Source organism: Toxorhynchites rutilus, chromosome 1 (assembly GCF_029784135.1).
Source record: "Toxorhynchites rutilus septentrionalis strain SRP chromosome 1, ASM2978413v1, whole genome shotgun sequence".
Classification (NCBI taxonomy): domain Eukaryota; kingdom Metazoa; phylum Arthropoda; class Insecta; order Diptera; family Culicidae; genus Toxorhynchites; species Toxorhynchites rutilus.
In genome coordinates, this window is record NC_073744.1 from 94,755,435 (window position 1) to 94,775,923 (window position 20,489).

General features: G+C 38.3%; 1 protein-coding gene across 1 annotated transcript; it reads left to right on the forward strand.

Annotated features, from left to right (window-relative positions):
- Positions 1–1,931: 1,931 nt before the first annotated feature.
- LOC129761974 (homeobox protein goosecoid-like) lies at positions 1,932–12,724 on the forward strand. Its single transcript, XM_055759857.1, has 3 exons — positions 1,932–2,367; positions 2,436–2,713; positions 10,192–12,724. Exons 1-3 carry the CDS (start codon positions 2,052–2,054, stop codon positions 10,420–10,422), a joined length of 825 nt encoding a protein of 274 aa, XP_055615832.1. The 5' UTR covers positions 1,932–2,051; the 3' UTR covers positions 10,423–12,724.
- Positions 12,725–20,489: the final 7,765 nt, after the last annotated feature.

Below are 20,489 nucleotides of genomic sequence, written 5' to 3' on the forward strand. Positions count from 1 at the left end.
GCATGTATATTTGCAAAGCGGATTTCCACAGGTACATCGATTTTGAAGTCTGTGTTGGGGAAACCGTAAATCGGGCAATCAAAACTTGGCAGTTAGGGCGTTTAGATAACGCTTGAAATTTTAAAGTTATTCAATAGTTCATCTCATTAAAAATGACATGTTATTTATTGTGATACACGCGTAGAAATATTTCCTATCAATGGATGCAAATATCTTTCCGATTTGTTAAGGAATGTTCGAGTTATAAGCATTCGAAATACGGATAGGGTTAGCACACAAATCGGCAGAACAAATGTATAGGAAAAAAGGAAGTTTTCATGAATTGAAACCGTTTAGGGATTATCGAATTGTAATGTGCAGCATATCAAACAAATCTTAGAGAATTTCCGTTTCGATTGGTATGCAAATCATGAGAATTCGTTCACAGTAAAAATAGTTATTAACGTTAACTTTATTTCATAAAAACGTGACTTGTTTTCTGATTTGGCATTCTTCCTGAAAGACGTAGTTCTACGTCAAAAAATGAACTTAATATTTTTTTCCGAATGGTGCTCAACTAATCGGACGAGTCTGGACAAGTAGAGGCAATTCAACGCAAGTTTATCCATTTACTCTTAGACGATTGCCTTGGAACGATCCTTTCAATCTCCCACGATATTTTGTGGGGTGACATGAACACCTTTCTGTGGGGTGAATTGGCCCTACAGGTTTGAGGCTTTTCTTTGGTCTAATTGATTCCAGATGCCGCTAAATTACAGAAAGAGGATGGGCAGACAACGTTGGAAGGAGGAGGAGCTTGAAAGAGCATAACAGACCATCAAAAATGGATTTTCTTCGACCAAGCATCGATAGTGTTTGAAAATGCTCGAACAACAGTGAAAATATCCACGCAGAACTCGAGCTGGTGTCAATCCAATTTTTCTGGTCTGAAATCTGGCCAAGACACCTGGTATCGATCCCGAAACACTGTTACTGATTGTAACATTATCCCAAAATACTTTATATAAACATGATTATGTTTTTTTCGATGAAACACACTGAACCAAATCACCCCGCATCAAATATTAATGTCCAAAAATCATCTCTTTTTCCCCTAACAGTGTATCTTCCGACCGGTGCTCCATGGTTGAGCGGTTAACGTCAAACATTACAATGTCGGGAGTTCGCGTTCGATTTCCGTTCTGGCTGGGGGGTTTTTGTCAAAGAAATTTCTCCCGAAATGTACTGTGGTCACGCATGTTCTAGAGCTTACCACTTAAAATATATTCATGGCGTGTTGGCATGAGAAATCTCAACCAAGTGCTAATGAATACGTATAAAACGTTAGTGCCAGTCAAGAAGATATCTCCCGGTCTGAATAGGAATGGAACTCGAAGTTCCTGTTAATATGTTACTGGCTGTAGTAATGAAGTTTTGTGAACCGATATGAACAATTTAAAATCATTCCATCCCAGCACTGTATTACGGTAATCTCGCAGTTTGATGCCATTTTGAACTAATTGAAACTAACCGCCCGGTAAACCGTATCATATATCACTATACCATTGCGATAAACTTGATCTTTGCATGATCGAGATATTCTAGAAATACTATTGCCCTTGTGCGCATTGAAGATACTAAGGAAGTTCCAATGTAACGTATGAAAATATAGAGATATGCTAATGATCTTTGAATGTATTTTTGATTCATTTATTAGTCTAAAAATATTCTAACGAATCCAAATAAGGCATATGATAATGTTTTTTTAATGAATAAATACAAATCCGCTTCTAAATTTTGTAAAGGGTATAATAATGTCAAAACGTCTTAGATCAATAGCGTTGTTTTAATCCAACCGCTTTTTATCGCCTGTTCAGTGACAGGATTTTTTTTTTCTTCATGCATTTTGAAGGTGAGCGGTAATGCAAAGAGTACCAAATCAACATTTTGAACCTTATCATTATCACGTGAAAAGTTATATTCGGTATAGACTATTCCTGAATATTTATGAATAGTTGTAAAAATTGATGTGATATTTACTGTACGAGACGTGAAATATTATAGTTTTCAAAATGTTCGGCAATGAGTGTTTAGAGATCCACAGAAATGTTAAAGAAGAATCTGATGAGCAAACCAATTTAGCGAAAGAAAAATCCCCACTCGTGTCAATTTTCACAATCGAAAGTATTTTGGGGCTGAATTCACAAATTTCCAAAAACGTTACTGGAGATAAAATGCTTTCAACATTAAATAGTCAACAAGCAACACAAACGACGTCTCCAGAATGTGTTAAAACTAGATCAACGAATTATTTCCATTATCCTGGAATTAGTTCTCTACATTCTCCTGCATCCCCCGATCTAATGCTTCCAAATAATTTACTAGGGAGTAAGTATTCAAAATTCAATCAGATTCAAAAATATATTATTTAAATATATTCATTCTAATAAATCTAGTCACATATCCATCCTCGTGCCACGGCTATATCCGGCATGACCTGTTCTCTGCGCAGCTTCATTCTCCGGTTGGTCTAGTCTCATGTGACGATTTCCGTCCTCGATACCCGTTCCTTAATTCAGACACCCACATAAAACGAAAAAGGCGACATCGTACTATTTTCACTGAAGAGCAGTTAGAGCAACTGGAGGCGACATTCGACAAAACACACTATCCAGATGTTTTGCTGCGAGAAAAACTAGCCGTGAAAGTGGATTTAAAAGAAGAACGAGTAGAGGTGAGTCGTTTGATTCATACAACTAACTTAACTATGATTGGATTATACTTAGTTTCAAAATTACGATTCTCTCTACGTGGAACTTATTTACAATTTTTAAATTACCAATTTTATTATTCTATTTTCAAATTAGAATACATCTCTAACATGAAAACAATAAAAATACATAAATATTAATATTATATTATTTTATTCGTTCTTGGCATATTAAATCTGTTTTTTTTTCTGGCGTGGGACTACGTCTAACCAAATTATATGGAGAATAAAATGAAAATCTAAACACACAACATGCTAGAAAAAATTAAAGATTTCGAATACTTATAACTCGAACATTCCTCAATATATTGAAAGGATGTTTGCATCAATTGGTAGGAAATATTTCTACGCATCTATCACAATGAATTAAATGTTACATTGTGAATTGTCAAGCGTTATCTAAACGCCCTAACTGTCACGTTTTGATTCGGCATTGCAAGTACATGCAAGTGTGGGGTATTTTTGTTCCCACCGAAATGAGTTTCAAAACCAAGGTATCTTGGGAAATTGGTTTTGCAAATATATGCAAGCTGCGAGTACAGTATCCCGATTATCCGCTGTGCGAATTATCTGTTGAAGCGAGTTCTATGGTAATTCTATACAGCTTTCCGAAAGTCGTCAGTTAGTATGTATTAGAGTGCCAATGAAAATGGCCATCTCGAATTTTCAAAGCGAACTTGATTAAAAATGTTGATTCTCACGGAAAAATACCCTATGCAAAATATCAGCTCAATCGGAAATCGGGGTTTTTGAAAAAAAAAATTATGTTAAATGTCTTCAAATTGCATAAGTCTAGATCTACTGTCATCTCGAAAAAAAAAATTGTCAAAAATCGACGCTCTGGGATTTTGTCGTTTTTTTTCGAAATACGAGGCAAAACGAATGGTTTAGGAAGCCAATAAAAATCGTCATATCGATTTTTCATACGTGACTCCCTGCGGAATGTTTATTTGCACGATAAAATACCCTCTGCAAAGTATTAGCTCATTCTGACTTCATTCACTATTGTCGCAGATGTAATAATTTAGGTTTTATGAAAACCGAAAAATCACCCAAGGGGGAAATCGGGTTTTGACGTAGGACTACGTCTTTCATTTCTATACCGGGGTGTAAAACCAAAGTTTCGAGAACGAAAGCGTTACGCTGGAGACCGAGATTTTGAGCGTTAATAGCTCTTAAACAACTGAACGAAATGGTATGATAAACACTTCATTTGAAAGATAAAATGTCTACGCTTCATATACTTGTTACTTTTTCATCCAAAAACTTGTTTCAATAGTCTTAAAATTGCTTTCAAAACAGGCTATTGAAATCACCAATCGGTATATAAGCGAGCGCCGCTCGTAAACCCACTCAGTTATGATTGAACAGCGATTGGAGCATGTTGTCGCTGTTGTTGTGAAGCTAATTTCGTTTATCATGAAAACGCTGATGAACGGTGTCACCAAGAGCCTGTTTGTGTACCTAAGGCCAAAAGGGAATCCATCAGGAGGAGAGTGATGCCACGGTTCCGTTTGAAACATCGGAGCAGCCGCCACACACACATACACGCGCGGAATTCTCGTTGCTATCATCGTTGCTGAAAAATAATCTGCCAGTTCCCCTGGGAATTGAAAAATACATTCATGCGAAATAGTTTATTTTAATGTTTTCTATCCATATAAAACTGCAACCAAATACATTTGGTTTTGTTATTTTTCAATCAATCGCAATTAACAGGAAAGCTTCTGAATATTTTTTTCCCCATCAGTGGAAATTTTCGTATCCAATATTGGATGCATAACATGAAAAACGGAAAATGTTTCACATCGCGAAAATCAAGTCATTTTCGAGCGATTATTTGTTTTCTACTCATATAATGCTTCGACCAAATACATTTCGTTTTGGATTTTTTCAATCAAGTGCGATCAACGTAAGACCACGTCTTTCGGCAATTTATTAGAGGTGCAATGAATCTTTAGGAATTCCCGCTCTACGCGCACTGGCAAACAATGTTTACTCAACAATTTCTCAAACTAGAAATGGGTGTTGTGAGAAAGGATTAGCGAACGCGAAAACGACAAACGGGAGAAAGATACGTTTGGAGGTTGAAGGAAATTGGCAGAAAACTTCTTCATTCTATCATTCAAATAATGTGATTCATAGCACATCGTTTTGCCAGAAAGAGATTATTAATGCTCAAAGGAGGAATCGAGTCCTCCGAGGAAATTACCCAACGCAAATTAGAGTCGACTATCGATTGCGGCATTCGTACACAAATAATTTTATAATGCAGTTTCACCAAAGTGATTTCTTCGGATATATTCACTACATCATGTCATGTATTTCATATTCTTCATAAGGAAATCCATATCCATGGCACCTATCGGTAACGAATTATTATCGAAACCACGATTTTCGCTAAATGCTCCTTTCAGTTCGGCCTGTAAAAAACTTTTCTGTACTCTAATCCATCAAATGAAAGCTTCTGAAGATTATTCTTTCCCATCAGTAGGATATTTTCGTATCCAATATTGGATGCATAACATGAAAAACGGAAAATGTTTCGTATCGCGAAAATTATATAATTTTCAATCGATTATTGCTCAGTCGCCGAAATTTTCATACTCAGAGAGTTCATTCTCCTCTAGTTTGCCTTCCAAATTGCCATCGTAAACCACACCTTCTCTCGATTCAATCACGCACGAAAAGCATACTGAAATGATATTCTGGTGGTGAAACCCATTCATTGCACAAATTACGTAACGCGATAAGGGGGGAGGGGGTAGATGTTGCGTTACTTTCTGTTTATTAGAGATAGGAAATTGCGTTACGAAAAGGGGGGGGGAGAGGTGGTTCAAAATTCGGATTTTTAGCGTTACGTAATTTGTGCACGACGCCTGAGGACTTCGACAAGACAACATCGTTACTGAACGAGCTGAACGGCGAGGGATCGAGGTATTCATTACCTGGCCTGACCTGACCTGAAATGCAATCAGTTTGTTTTAACTGTGAGGGAGCGCAGAAAAGCCGATGCTGATACTCTCGTGACCAAGAGAGTATCAGCATCGAAATACGGTTCCTCGGGAAGACATAGAAGCAGCCGCCACACATACACATACACGCGCGCAACTCTTTTCGTTTGCTGGTTATCGAGAGGAAACCTGGAAAGAAATGATCGTTGCTGAAAAATAATCTGCCAGTTCCCCTTGGAATTGAAAATTACATTCAAGCGAGTTTATTTTAATGTTTTCTATCCATATAATACTGCGACCACATACATTTGGTTTTGTGATTTGTCAATCAAGTGCAGTTAGCAGGAAAGCTTCTGAAGATTATTCTTCAGAACAAGGTTTTTTGTATCCAATATTGGATGCATAAAACCTTGAGTCTCCAACGTAACACTCTCGTTTTTGAAGTCACCCAAATATTTATTTATTCATTCATTCAGGATGGACTTAGATTCAACTCCAAACAAATGATCTCTAAATCAACGATAGTCCTACGTCACCCTTGCGGTTATACCATAGATATAACCCACTTCCTGTTTTTTCAAATAAAAATTGATGCCAAATGTCTTAGATTTGCACGAAACTTCGAGAAACGCTGTTATCTCGAAAACAAATTTTTGTCAAAAATTGACTTTTCGGCACTTGGTAGTTTTTGTCTGAAAAGTCGATTTTTGACGAAAATGTTTACGTTCCTGAATGTGTTTTCCTAACACGGGCTACAAAAGCGGGTACGAACACAACGCTCAAGTTACTTGCACAATTTGTTACAAGTTAGTTGAAGTATGTTTTTCTTACCCGTGAACCCGTTTCACCGTGAAGTGTATGGACTAAAGAATAAGGTAATAAGCTCATCATTTGAACGCACGTCACACCACTTGAATTTTTGGTTGCATAGCTCGAGAGGCATTCATGATAAATTTGATTTGTTTTCCGATGCCACATAGATTTTTTTTTTATTATTACATTAAGCACGTTATAGGTAATTCAGCGAAAATAACATCTTCCACTCTTGTCATACTTGATCTAAAGTACAACGGTCTAGATACAATTTCACCGGAAACAATTATCCTTTATACGAGTTACTTCATGTCACCGTCTCACCCTTAGTGGTGGCCAACTTCACCCGACATGATTTTAGTACCACTATTTTCATACCTTTTTTAGTTTATCATATAACATTATAAAATAAGAAGTAAACTTTCTGAAAATCAACGTGATTGCAAAAAACATCCTGAAGACATAAAGAAATGCTTCAGTTTTGTATACATTGTGTTTGATTGTACAACAGCATGGGGTGAGACCGTCTTATCCCGTCCTCCCTTACATTGTTTGCATAGCATCGATCTTTCACTGCATCACAACAAAAAGTACAATAGCGTCAATCGCCTCTGTGGCGTCAAATCAACATCGTTGAGACGATTTATGACACAACTGTCCACAGCTATGAATTGTTGTGATTCGGATGCTAAATATGATGACTGTCTATCGTTGGCTTCTTGAAGGGAATGATCTACAAGTCTGATAGATGCGTAAAGGTTTCCAATTCTTGTAATGCATGCATAAAAAATGGCCTAATTTCGGATGGCGATAAAAAAATTATAATTCAATGAAACAAATTTTCAAAAAAAGCATCGACGTCCTGATGGGCGGCTTACAACAGATGCCAGAACGGATGAAAAGATGGATCTCGACACGTTCTTTAGCTCTTGGCGATCAACTGTTTCTCCGTTTCGGCTACCAGAATATTGGAGTAGTCGCCCGCTTGAGATTCGCCCCAGAAAGTTCTATCGGTCTCAGCTGGAGAAAGTTGGGTGGGTAAGCGGTCTTTGGTACAACTTTTTTCAGCCGGTCCATCTCCCTAGTGATCTCTTGACATAATGGGTCAAGGCCAGTTCCGGCCAAATGACCTCATCATACTTCTCGTAATTGGTTGGTGGCCGATCAATGAGAGAATGTGCAAATTGAGGATGAGAGGCCACTTCTTCAATATCAGCATTATCAACGTCCACAGCCCCCATCTAGCTAGCACCGATGACGATAAAGAAAAATTCTACGCGCAAGAACATGGCCATACGCTGCCTCCCAGAACTTCGCTGCCTCCAAGAACATGGCCATACGTAGCACCTTCTTCCAACACAGCCTCCAATACCGTTACACCTGGAGATCACCACAGCAAACATAAACACAAATTGACCACGTTTTGATCGACGGTCGGCACTTCTCGGATATCATCGACGTCAGAACCTATCGTGGCGCTAACATCGATTCAGACCACTACCTGGTGATGGTCAAACTGCGTTCTAAACTGTCAGTCGTCAATAACATAAGACACCAGCGCTCACCACTGTACCACCTACGACGACTACAGGAGCCGAACGTTGCTGCAACATACTCGCAGCGTCTTGAAGCTGCGTTACCGGGTGAGACGAACTTGATGCTGTTCCACTCGACGAATGCTGGAACTCCTTAAAATCAGCAATTAGTAGCACAGCAGAGACCGTCATCGGGTATGAACAACGAGAACAACGGAACGAATGGTTTGACGAAGAGTGCCGAGCGGTCGGAATCATTTGAGACTCACAGAGGAGTTCGACAAGGCGATGGATTCTCCTGTCTGCTCTTCAACGTGGCGCTGGAAGGTGTTATGCGGAGAGTGGGCTTCAACATGCGGGGCACGATTTTCAACAAGTCTAGTCAGTTTATCTGCTTCGCCGACGACGTGGACATAATCGGAAGAACACATGCGACGGTAGCCGACTTGAATACCCTACTGAAACACGAAGCAGGGCTGATTGGGCTTGGGATCAATGCGTCTAAGAGTAAATACATGCTAGCTGGAGGGACTGATCGCAACAGAGTTCTTCTTGGTAGTAGTGTTGTGATCGACGGCGACGAGCTCGAGGTGGTGGAGGAATTTGTCTACCTTGGCTCGTTGATAACAACTGACAATAACAACAGCCGTGAAATTCGAAGACGCATTGTCAATGGAAGTTGTGCCTACTATGGGCTCCGCAAATCCTTGAGGTCCAACAAACTCCGACCCCGTACGAAGTGTACCATGTACAAATCCCTAATTCGACCGGTTGTTCTCTATGGGCACGAAGCATGGACGATGCTTGAAGAGGACTCACAAGCGCTTGGAGTTTTCGAACGCCGAGTGCTCAGAACAATATACGGTGGTGTACAGGAAAGCGGAGTATGGAGAAGGAGAATGAACCACGAACTGGCGCAACTCTACGGCGAACCCAGCATTCAGAAAGTCGCCAAGGCTGGACGAGTGCGATGGGCAGGGCATGTTGCAAGATTGCCGGACAGCAGCCCTGCAAAGATGGTGTTCGCATCGAATCCGGTAGGAACAAGAAGGAGAGGAGCCCAGCGAGCGAGGTGGTTGGACCAGGTGAAGCAGGACTTGGCAAGAATCTTAGCTGCGCTGCGTGTACAGTCAACCCTCCTATAACGCGGTACTCTCTGAGCGCGGTTTCCATATAACGCGGAGGCGAAAATGCGACAGCCCTCCTATAACGCGGCCCTCTTAGAGCGCGGTTTCCGTTTAACAATGTACCATCAAACAACTTTGTTCCATAGAAGCTGGCGAATTCGAACGAAGCAAGGGAGAAGCAATGTAACCACACCAATACAATTCAATGTGATTGTTTACTTCCACTATTACATACAATTCGTACGGCCACATTTCCGCATCCATTATCAACACTACCCTTGTCTTTAGTATGTATTGGTCTCCATATAACGCGGTACGGATGATGTAATTTCTACTAGTTCTGAGTTTCTTATAACGCGGTTTCCATACAACGCGATTGATGGTTCCCATACAACGCGCTACAAATTAGCCTAGTTTGTATGGTTAAATCCGAGTTACTCATAGCGCGGCTTCCATATAACGCGGAGCGCACTCACCGCGCTATAGGAGGGTTGACTGTACTTTGTATCCACATGGATTTGTGCACACTGAGATGTATTTTCCTAACACAGACTGCAATAGCAGGCTGCAAGGCGTTATCGTCACTAACGATGCAAGCAAGCTACAAAAAAATTCGATGTCATTGGTCTACAAAATACTTCTACTATAAACAGTAGAAGTTAATTTTCTATAATGTTCGTTCTGGCCGTAATATTTCCAAGTCCTACATTAACAATGCAGTAATGACTTGTACACCACCCTAAAAGTAGATTTTATAATGACGCGATCTGAACTTCAAAAGGAGAATGGCTTTTGAAGTTCAGATCGCGTCTTGGTTTGTTTATAGTCGCAACTTGGCACTCCCCGCTAGTTTGTTACATCTCGGACAAAAATGTTGGAGTTCCGTTTGAAAGTACTGGATACTTTTTTGTTGCTTGAGCAGCTTCTGATTTTCGATTACCCTAACCCATCCTTTAAAATGTAGCTTAAACAAATATTTCTTTGAATTAACAATTACTTTTCCCTCGTTGCAGGTTTGGTTCAAGAATCGAAGAGCTAAATGGCGAAAACAGAAACGTGAGGAGCAAGAACATTTTTCTAATTTTGAAATCAATAACAAGATTCGTAAGTTCATAAACATCCCTGTCAATACACAAGAGAAGCTGCGAATTCTCCAATCCGAAATACTTTCGAAGGAAAAAATGCTTAATAAGTTCGAAGATATGAGCAACAGCGACGATGTCTCTGATGTGGAAGTAGTTTGATAAAATTGTGACAGTAGACTAAAAACGCTTGTTTGTTCTAAATAATAGAAAAAACGAGTGTTTAAAACTATATTGTAAATATATCTTAAGCAACCAGTAATTTTCTTTCTTTCGTGTGAACTGTGTGCTATTGTGTTTCGCCAAAAATTAAGTCATGCAAATCCTCTCGCTATCCTCTCTTTCTTGCATTATCTATCTCAAAAATTCAATTTCCTTCTCTATAATTCTGTTACCAAGGGAACTGCTCCATGGAGCTCCCCACATATGTGTTACGAAAAGGTTGCAGTATACTTTTTCTCGTAGGGGAACCACGGGTAAGACGGACAGTGGAGATATAATGGACAGGTGGTTGATTCGTACAGTTGCATTATGAATTTCGAATTTCTGTTGATGGGAACCCCTTCTACATGCTATTCTATAATATTTAAACAATCCTTTTGCAATGAATACTGGTCAAAAGTGGAATAGGGAAACAAAAAAGCGAAAATCAAACATGATTCCACGTGCGGATGTAATTTTTCCGGCTTCGATATTAAGCATTTTGATTGGTTGTATTGCAAAATTGGATTCGCTGATGGCTATATTTCGGTTTGTGAGTTGACAGAGAAGCGATTTTAGGTATGTACGGAAAAGTAAATTGTTTCGTAAGTAGAAAATTTAAATTATTGAAATAATTGCACTGGTGGGGCTGAGATGGACAGTCACATCCATAATCACATCCAATGCATGAAAGAAAGTGAAGGGAACTCTTTCTTATATTGCTTTCTCTTTTTGTTCTATTTCAGTTACTGGACACCCAAACACTGAGAGAGAGCGAAATTATTCCTCTCGCGAGCGATAAACTTTTAAGCTTCGTATATTATTAACCTGTCCATATTCCCTCCACTACATGTCCATTATACCCGCATCGATAATATGTTCTGCTTTTCGGCTTGTTTTGATTTCAGTAAAAAAACATGGAAAAACTATTTTTTATTAAACATTTGACCAATAACATGTCCGTCTTACCCCCATCTCCCCTACTAGTTTTAGCGGCATTGATAGTTCACTGTTCGTTTCTAGCAGTATATGTTGCACTGTGGTATTCCATGTGCACCCCCCCTTTATAAACGCATTTTTTGATACTCCTTTCGTATTGCTTCAAATCATGATCATACCACAAGCTCCAGTGCCTACCTGAATCAGTCAGTAAGGGATTGATTGATTTTGATTATCCTGTAGCCTTGAAAAGTGGAAATCCATCAATGGAGAGTCCTGAAATTGAATCCACGATCAGTCGTTGGGTAAGGGGACATGCAGCCATTTAGACTACGGAGACCTCCAGTCAGGAAGGGGCTACATCAAGTAGAAGTTCTCTTATCCATTCTTCAGATCGAAAATGCCGGTATAAACCTATGCGCTACATTTCATCAGCGCTCTCACATTTTCCTTTATGCATCTGCATCTTTATGCATTCCTTTGGATTACAGCAGCTCCTGCTCTCCGTTGTATATGAATCATTCCGATGATGAAACATTGAATTTTTTTTTCATATTTCGCACAAATCCCGTTTATCTCTAACATTGTGTACCCAAAGAGTCAAGAGAGAATCGAAATATTTATTTGCTAGTACCGAATAATTCGGTGCTGAGTAGAGCCTGCTTGCATATATAATACTGAAGTGACTACATTAAGATACATTAAGAGTGGAGTTAACTGTCTGGAGTAAGGCCCAACAGATATAGAGAACATAAAAAATGAACAAAAAGGCAATAAACTACGAAGTAAAAGTCTACAGCGAATGAAATAAAGCAAACATTTTTTTTTCAGGAAGATTTACGTGGGGGAATTAATAGTGTTGATCCAAAACAGCCAGTCATTTCTGTGTGTATCTCGTCACTCAATCGACAATTCAAATCTCTCATTAATTATGGAAACCTGTCAGAGTTGAAGTTATTAATAATTCTTTCTTTGAATCGCGCGAATCGTAGTTAAGTCATTCCTATCACATTATTTAAATAACAACTTGTCATGAGCTTACAGGAACTTATCCTCCATAAAATTGGTTATATTGTTAACCTACTAAACAAATAAACGTTCGATCCATAGAATTTATAATGATACACAGTGACGAGTAAACTAAAGTAAAAACGATGTTTTCTTACTTTTCGGAATTATACGTATAATACGTGGGAAACGAAAACTACATCAATGTAAATGTATGTAATTCTAATCAATCTTGTATAGGCGATTAAATGACAAAAAAATGTAATGGTAAGCAGAGTTATGTCAAAACAAACGTATCTAGAATCCTTCAGGGATCTAACTGAGTTTTTATTTATTAATCACAAATATATGCAATATACTAGAATAAATTCTCGCATTTAATGTAACTTAAGGTAAACATAAAATATCTCTGTGAACATATTATGTATTCTGCTAGAAATAAATCAAAATTCATTGAATCTACCGTACGATTGAAGCGAAATACTATCACGTCCATTTCTCGACAATCCGTTGCATAGATTCTGAAAATTCTATGCATACATTCATGTATATTACGAAGGATCACTTGCTTTAATCGTCAAATGATATCACACAACTAATCAACACAAATAATTTTTTGTGAGACATATGCACCATTACAATCAATTGTAGCACAAGCATAATTTTCCATGGTTTATGAACGAAATGGGGACAATGTCACGAAGTGCATATGAAAACCTCCTGTCTGTTAGGAAAACAGTAAGTACTGCTACTTGAGTACTGGAGAGCGACATGCATAGCGCAATTAACCAAACTTCGACACGAAACTACTGGAGGAGAAACTAGCTTCAAACTGATAACAGTAACTGTGTGGCAGACTTCTTTCTGGATTGATTAAATTTTAAATTACAGGATTGTGAATAATAAGATATGCTAAATGATAGCATTTTTTATGAAGTAATAACCGAAGAAATAAACTTTCTCTACACTTAGAAAAACCCTCGGTCAACAACTAACAAATACATTTAGTGATGCAATCATTACATGTTGTCAACAATCCCACATCCCTACCAGAGATTAGTATATTTTACTCGATAACATTAGTAAACTTGAATGTTGTCATATCTGAAGACTGGTGTGAAGAGCGCGTATTAACAATTTTTATTCCCCTTTATTCCGCACGTCGAATGACGTGAGATGACTCAAGTCACGGAATTCCCACAGGCGAACGGTATAAAATGACTATAAATTGGTAGCATTCGTCAAAAAAATCGTTATATTTACTAATTATTTCTCAGTATAGAAGATGATTGGTAAAGCTTGTTTTTCAACCCTCCACAGTGAAGACAGTGAAGAAAAAAATATAGGAGGTTGTGTCCAAGACACGACCGCATTGTTGACATAGAACAACGCTGTAGTTTAATTTAAGTCGCTTGTTTATAACTGCGAATATTATTTGATGATTCATTCTTGTCCTCCTAGAACAATACATGCTCAAGATAAGCGCAGTTATCATCCTTTGTGGAGAAAGTTTTGCTATTGACATGCGAAACCAAATCACATATAAAATTCCAGAAAGATATTTACTTTTTTGGTGACTAAATAAACGAAATAAACTCTATCTGTTAATCTCAACAACCTCGAAAAGAATAGCACTGCTTCATTACTATCAAGATTAGCGCAAATGCAATCCTAGTTGAAGTGTGTTTTGCAACTGGCACGCGAGCCCAAATAAATCAATATCTTATTATAACTTATTGAATTGCTTGGTATTCCCAAATAATTTTTTGGTGCACAACCTTAACACCTGCTTCACCGTAGCGTCAGTTCAATGCATTGATGCAATGTCGAAGGCACCGACGAAGCCTCTATGATGACGAGAAACAAACAATGTCAACTGCTTGGAAAAAGGCTGAGCGCAAATATTTCCCTCCCGTTATCTCCCCTCCTTGTCTCCACGTTCGGATCGACATGTTCAACCGCAACAGCGCAATATATTAAAACGCACGCACACAAATATCCATACATCGATGGCTTGAAGCAATTAAATATGCACACACTTATCTCCGTTTTGCGTTCTTCTCAACAGAAGCCCTTTTTGTTAATATTGCCGGTCTAGATCAGCTTTGCTGTCGTCCTTTGTGGAGAGAATTTTACTACCGTCATGCGAAACCAAATCACAGACAAAATTCCAGAATATTTATTTTCTTGGTGAGCTAACGATAGCTTGATGATTCCCCACACAATTGTGTAGCTCCTTAATGCAATGGCGTCAGTCTGATGCAATTATTGCAATGCTAGAGACATCAGAGAGTCAGTAATTTGGTCGCGTCCACAGCTCAATCCGGAACTAAGACATGTTAGACTTTCAACTTCTTTAGTTCATTCGTCTCTAACCTTCAAAAAGGCATTTGGAAAACTTAATTCTTCCTCGTATTACTCCTCCACTCCTCACCGTCCAGCTCGCCCAGCAACGATGTTGTTCAGTCGGTGTCCTCACGAAGACTGAAAGTTTGCCTCAGCGAGATCCACTGTTTATACTATCGGCAAATATTCCCCTTCGTTCTTTTTCTTTTCCTTTGTTCACGGAGACTTCAAGTCTTACGATTTCCTCTTCGTTGCTCGTTATTGACAACTCTGTTCGGGAAAGTACACAAATGGACAGAACAAATGTATGGGAAAATGGAAACGCTTATAGTTTTCATGAATTTCAACCATTTACACACCATGGGATTGTAATGCATAGCATATCAAACAAATCTTAGGGAATTTCCGATTCGTTTGGTATGTAAATCGCCAGAATCCGTTCACGGCAAAAATAGTATGATGGCTATATTTCGGTTTGTGAGTTGACAGAGAAGCGATTTTAGGTATGTACGGAAAAGTAAATTGTTTCGTAAGTAGAAAATTTAAATTATTGAAATAATTGCACTGGTGGGGCTGAGATGGACAGTCACATCCATAATCACATCCAATGCATGAAAGAAAGTGAAGGGAACTCTTTCTTATATTGCTTTCTCTTTTTGTTCTATTTCAGTTACTGGACACCCAAACACTGAGAGAGAGCGAAATTATTCCTCTCGCGAGCGATAAACTTTTAAGCTTCGTATATTATTAACCTGTCCATATTCCCTCCACTACATGTCCATTATACCCGCATCGATAATATGTTCTGCTTTTCGGCTTGTTTTGATTTCAGTAAAAAAACATGGAAAAACTATTTTTTATTAAACATTTGACCAATAACATGTCCGTCTTACCCCCATCTCCCCTACTAGTTTTAGCGGCATTGATAGTTCACTGTTCGTTTCTAGCAGTATATGTTGCACTGTGGTATTCCATGTGCACCCCCCCTTTATAAACGCATTTTTTGATACTCCTTTCGTATTGCTTCAAATCATGATCATACCACAAGCTCCAGTGCCTACCTGAATCAGTCAGTAAGGGATTGATTGATTTTGATTATCCTGTAGCCTTGAAAAGTGGAAATCCATCAATGGAGAGTCCTGAAATTGAATCCACGATCAGTCGTTGGGTAAGGGGACATGCAGCCATTTAGACTACGGAGACCTCCAGTCAGGAAGGGGCTACATCAAGTAGAAGTTCTCTTATCCATTCTTCAGATCGAAAATGCCGGTATAAACCTATGCGCTACATTTCATCAGCGCTCTCACATTTTCCTTTATGCATCTGCATCTTTATGCATTCCTTTGGATTACAGCAGCTCCTGCTCTCCGTTGTATATGAATCATTCCGATGATGAAACATTGAATTTTTTTTTCATATTTCGCACAAATCCCGTTTATCTCTAACATTGTGTACCCAAAGAGTCAAGAGAGAATCGAAATATTTATTTGCTAGTACCGAATAATTCGGTGCTGAGTAGAGCCTGCTTGCATATATAATACTGAAGTGACTACATTAAGATACATTAAGAGTGGAGTTAACTGTCTGGAGTAAGGCCCAACAGATATAGAGAACATAAAAAATGAACAAAAAGGCAATAAACTACGAAGTAAAAGTCTACAGCGAATGAAATAAAGCAAACATTTTTTTTTCAGGAAGATTTACGTGGGGGAATTAATAGTGTTGATCCAAAACAGCCAGTCATTTCTGTGTGTATCTCGTCACTCAATCGACAATTCAAATCTCTCATTAATTATGGAAACCTGTCAGAGTTGAAGTTATTAATAATTCTTTCTTTGAATCGCGCGAATCGTAGTTAAGTCATTCCTATCACATTATTTAAATAACAACTTGTCATGAGCTTACAGGAACTTATCCTCCATAAAATTGGTTATATTGTTAACCTACTAAACAAATAAACGTTCGATCCATAGAATTTATAATGATACACAGTGACGAGTAAACTAAAGTAAAAACGATGTTTTCTTACTTTTCGGAATTATACGTATAATACGTGGGAAACGAAAACTACATCAATGTAAATGTATGTAATTCTAATCAATCTTGTATAGGCGATTAAATGACAAAAAAATGTAATGGTAAGCAGAGTTATGTCAAAACAAACGTATCTAGAATCCTTCAGGGATCTAACTGAGTTTTTATTTATTAATCACAAATATATGCAATATACTAGAATAAATTCTCGCATTTAATGTAACTTAAGGTAAACATAAAATATCTCTGTGAACATATTATGTATTCTGCTAGAAATAAATCAAAATTCATTGAATCTACCGTACGATTGAAGCGAAATACTATCACGTCCATTTCTCGACAATCCGTTGCATAGATTCTGAAAATTCTATGCATACATTCATGTATATTACGAAGGATCACTTGCTTTAATCGTCAAATGATATCACACAACTAATCAACACAAATAATTTTTTGTGAGACATATGCACCATTACAATCAATTGTAGCACAAGCATAATTTTCCATGGTTTATGAACGAAATGGGGACAATGTCACGAAGTGCATATGAAAACCTCCTGTCTGTTAGGAAAACAGTAAGTACTGCTACTTGAGTACTGGAGAGCGACATGCATAGCGCAATTAACCAAACTTCGACACGAAACTACTGGAGGAGAAACTAGCTTCAAACTGATAACAGTAACTGTGTGGCAGACTTCTTTCTGGATTGATTAAATTTTAAATTACAGGATTGTGAATAATAAGATATGCTAAATGATAGCATTTTTTATGAAGTAATAACCGAAGAAATAAACTTTCTCTACACTTAGAAAAACCCTCGGTCAACAACTAACAAATACATTTAGTGATGCAATCATTACATGTTGTCAACAATCCCACATCCCTACCAGAGATTAGTATATTTTACTCGATAACATTAGTAAACTTGAATGTTGTCATATCTGAAGACTGGTGTGAAGAGCGCGTATTAACAATTTTTATTCCCCTTTATTCCGCACGTCGAATGACGTGAGATGACTCAAGTCACGGAATTCCCACAGGCGAACGGTATAAAATGACTATAAATTGGTAGCATTCGTCAAAAAAATCGTTATATTTACTAATTATTTCTCAGTATAGAAGATGATTGGTAAAGCTTGTTTTTCAACCCTCCACAGTGAAGACAGTGAAGAAAAAAATATAGGAGGTTGTGTCCAAGACACGACCGCATTGTTGACATAGAACAACGCTGTAGTTTAATTTAAGTCGCTTGTTTATAACTGCGAATATTATTTGATGATTCATTCTTGTCCTCCTAGAACAATACATGCTCAAGATAAGCGCAGTTATCATCCTTTGTGGAGAAAGTTTTGCTATTGACATGCGAAACCAAATCACATATAAAATTCCAGAAAGATATTTACTTTTTTGGTGACTAAATAAACGAAATAAACTCTATCTGTTAATCTCAACAACCTCGAAAAGAATAGCACTGCTTCATTACTATCAAGATTAGCGCAAATGCAATCCTAGTTGAAGTGTGTTTTGCAACTGGCACGCGAGCCCAAATAAATCAATATCTTATTATAACTTATTGAATTGCTTGGTATTCCCAAATAATTTTTTGGTGCACAACCTTAACACCTGCTTCACCGTAGCGTCAGTTCAATGCATTGATGCAATGTCGAAGGCACCGACGAAGCCTCTATGATGACGAGAAACAAACAATGTCAACTGCTTGGAAAAAGGCTGAGCGCAAATATTTCCCTCCCGTTATCTCCCCTCCTTGTCTCCACGTTCGGATCGACATGTTCAACCGCAACAGCGCAATATATTAAAACGCACGCACACAAATATCCATACATCGATGGCTTGAAGCAATTAAATATGCACACACTTATCTCCGTTTTGCGTTCTTCTCAACAGAAGCCCTTTTTGTTAATATTGCCGGTCTAGATCAGCTTTGCTGTCGTCCTTTGTGGAGAGAATTTTACTACCGTCATGCGAAACCAAATCACAGACAAAATTCCAGAATATTTATTTTCTTGGTGAGCTAACGATAGCTTGATGATTCCCCACACAATTGTGTAGCTCCTTAATGCAATGGCGTCAGTCTGATGCAATTATTGCAATGCTAGAGACATCAGAGAGTCAGTAATTTGGTCGCGTCCACAGCTCAATCCGGAACTAAGACATGTTAGACTTTCAACTTCTTTAGTTCATTCGTCTCTAACCTTCAAAAAGGCATTTGGAAAACTTAATTCTTCCTCGTATTACTCCTCCACTCCTCACCGTCCAGCTCGCCCAGCAACGATGTTGTTCAGTCGGTGTCCTCACGAAGACTGAAAGTTTGCCTCAGCGAGATCCACTGTTTATACTATCGGCAAATATTCCCCTTCGTTCTTTTTCTTTTCCTTTGTTCACGGAGACTTCAAGTCTTACGATTTCCTCTTCGTTGCTCGTTATTGACAACTCTGTTCGGGAAAGTACACAAATGGACAGAACAAATGTATGGGAAAATGGAAACGCTTATAGTTTTCATGAATTTCAACCATTTACACACCATGGGATTGTAATGCATAGCATATCAAACAAATCTTAGGGAATTTCCGATTCGTTTGGTATGTAAATCGCCAGAATCCGTTCACGGCAAAAATAGTTATTAACGTTAACTTTATTTCATAAAAACGTGACCTGTTTTCTGATTTGACACCCATAATGAAAGACGTAGTTCTATGTCAAAAGATAGAACTTCCCAAGCTTTTGCTGCGAAAAAACAGGGTACGTTTATGACAAGGTAATCTGGACTCGAAGTGTGTAGCGACACGATTCACTTATACACTCTCAACTATGACATCTTAGCTTTGACGAAAAGTAGCGTTCGCAAAGTAATTCATAACAAGCGTTTTTTGACGTAGAACTACGTCTTTCATTAAGTGTGCCAAACCAGAGAACAGGTCACGTTTTTATGAAATAAAGTTAACTTTAATAACTATTTTTGCCGTGAACGGATTCCATTTGTGTGCTTTCCCGAACAGAGCTGTCAATAACGAGCAACGGAGGGGAAATCGTATGATGTAAAGTCTCCGTGAACAAAGGAAAAGAAGAAGAACGAAGGGGAATATTTGCCTAGAGTATAAACAGAGGATCCTGCTGATGCAAACTTCATTCTTCGTGAGGACACGACTGGAACGCTTTTGATGGGCGAGCTGGACGGCGAGGGATCAAATGGGTTTCTCAAGGTAATTGGGGGTGATAATATGCGGAAAGGGCTACCGTTGAGAAGAGCGCAAAGCAGAGATAAGTGTGTGTTTATTAGTTGCTTCAAGCCATCGATATATGAAGGTTTGTGTGCGTACGTGCGTGCTTCATAAGCCGTACGTGAAAATAGTGCATCTTCGCTATGCTGAAACCCCATTTGTAATGATAAATAACTGACGCTATGGTGAAGCAGGTGTTAAGGTTGTGCACCAAAAAATTATTTGGGGAATACTAAGACAGCTGACATCAAACAATTATCGTCAAATGATTTTACAATAAAAAAAGACGGGTGGGTAATGTCGGGGACATAACCGGAGTGACGTAGGACTATACAAAGGGGACAGCTTTTGCTAAATATATATTTTAATCATATTGTTTTATTTTCTTCTCCTACGTGACTACCTACCTATCTACCTGAAAAATGGATTACTTTACTGTTTACTCTTTATGAACATGTTGGG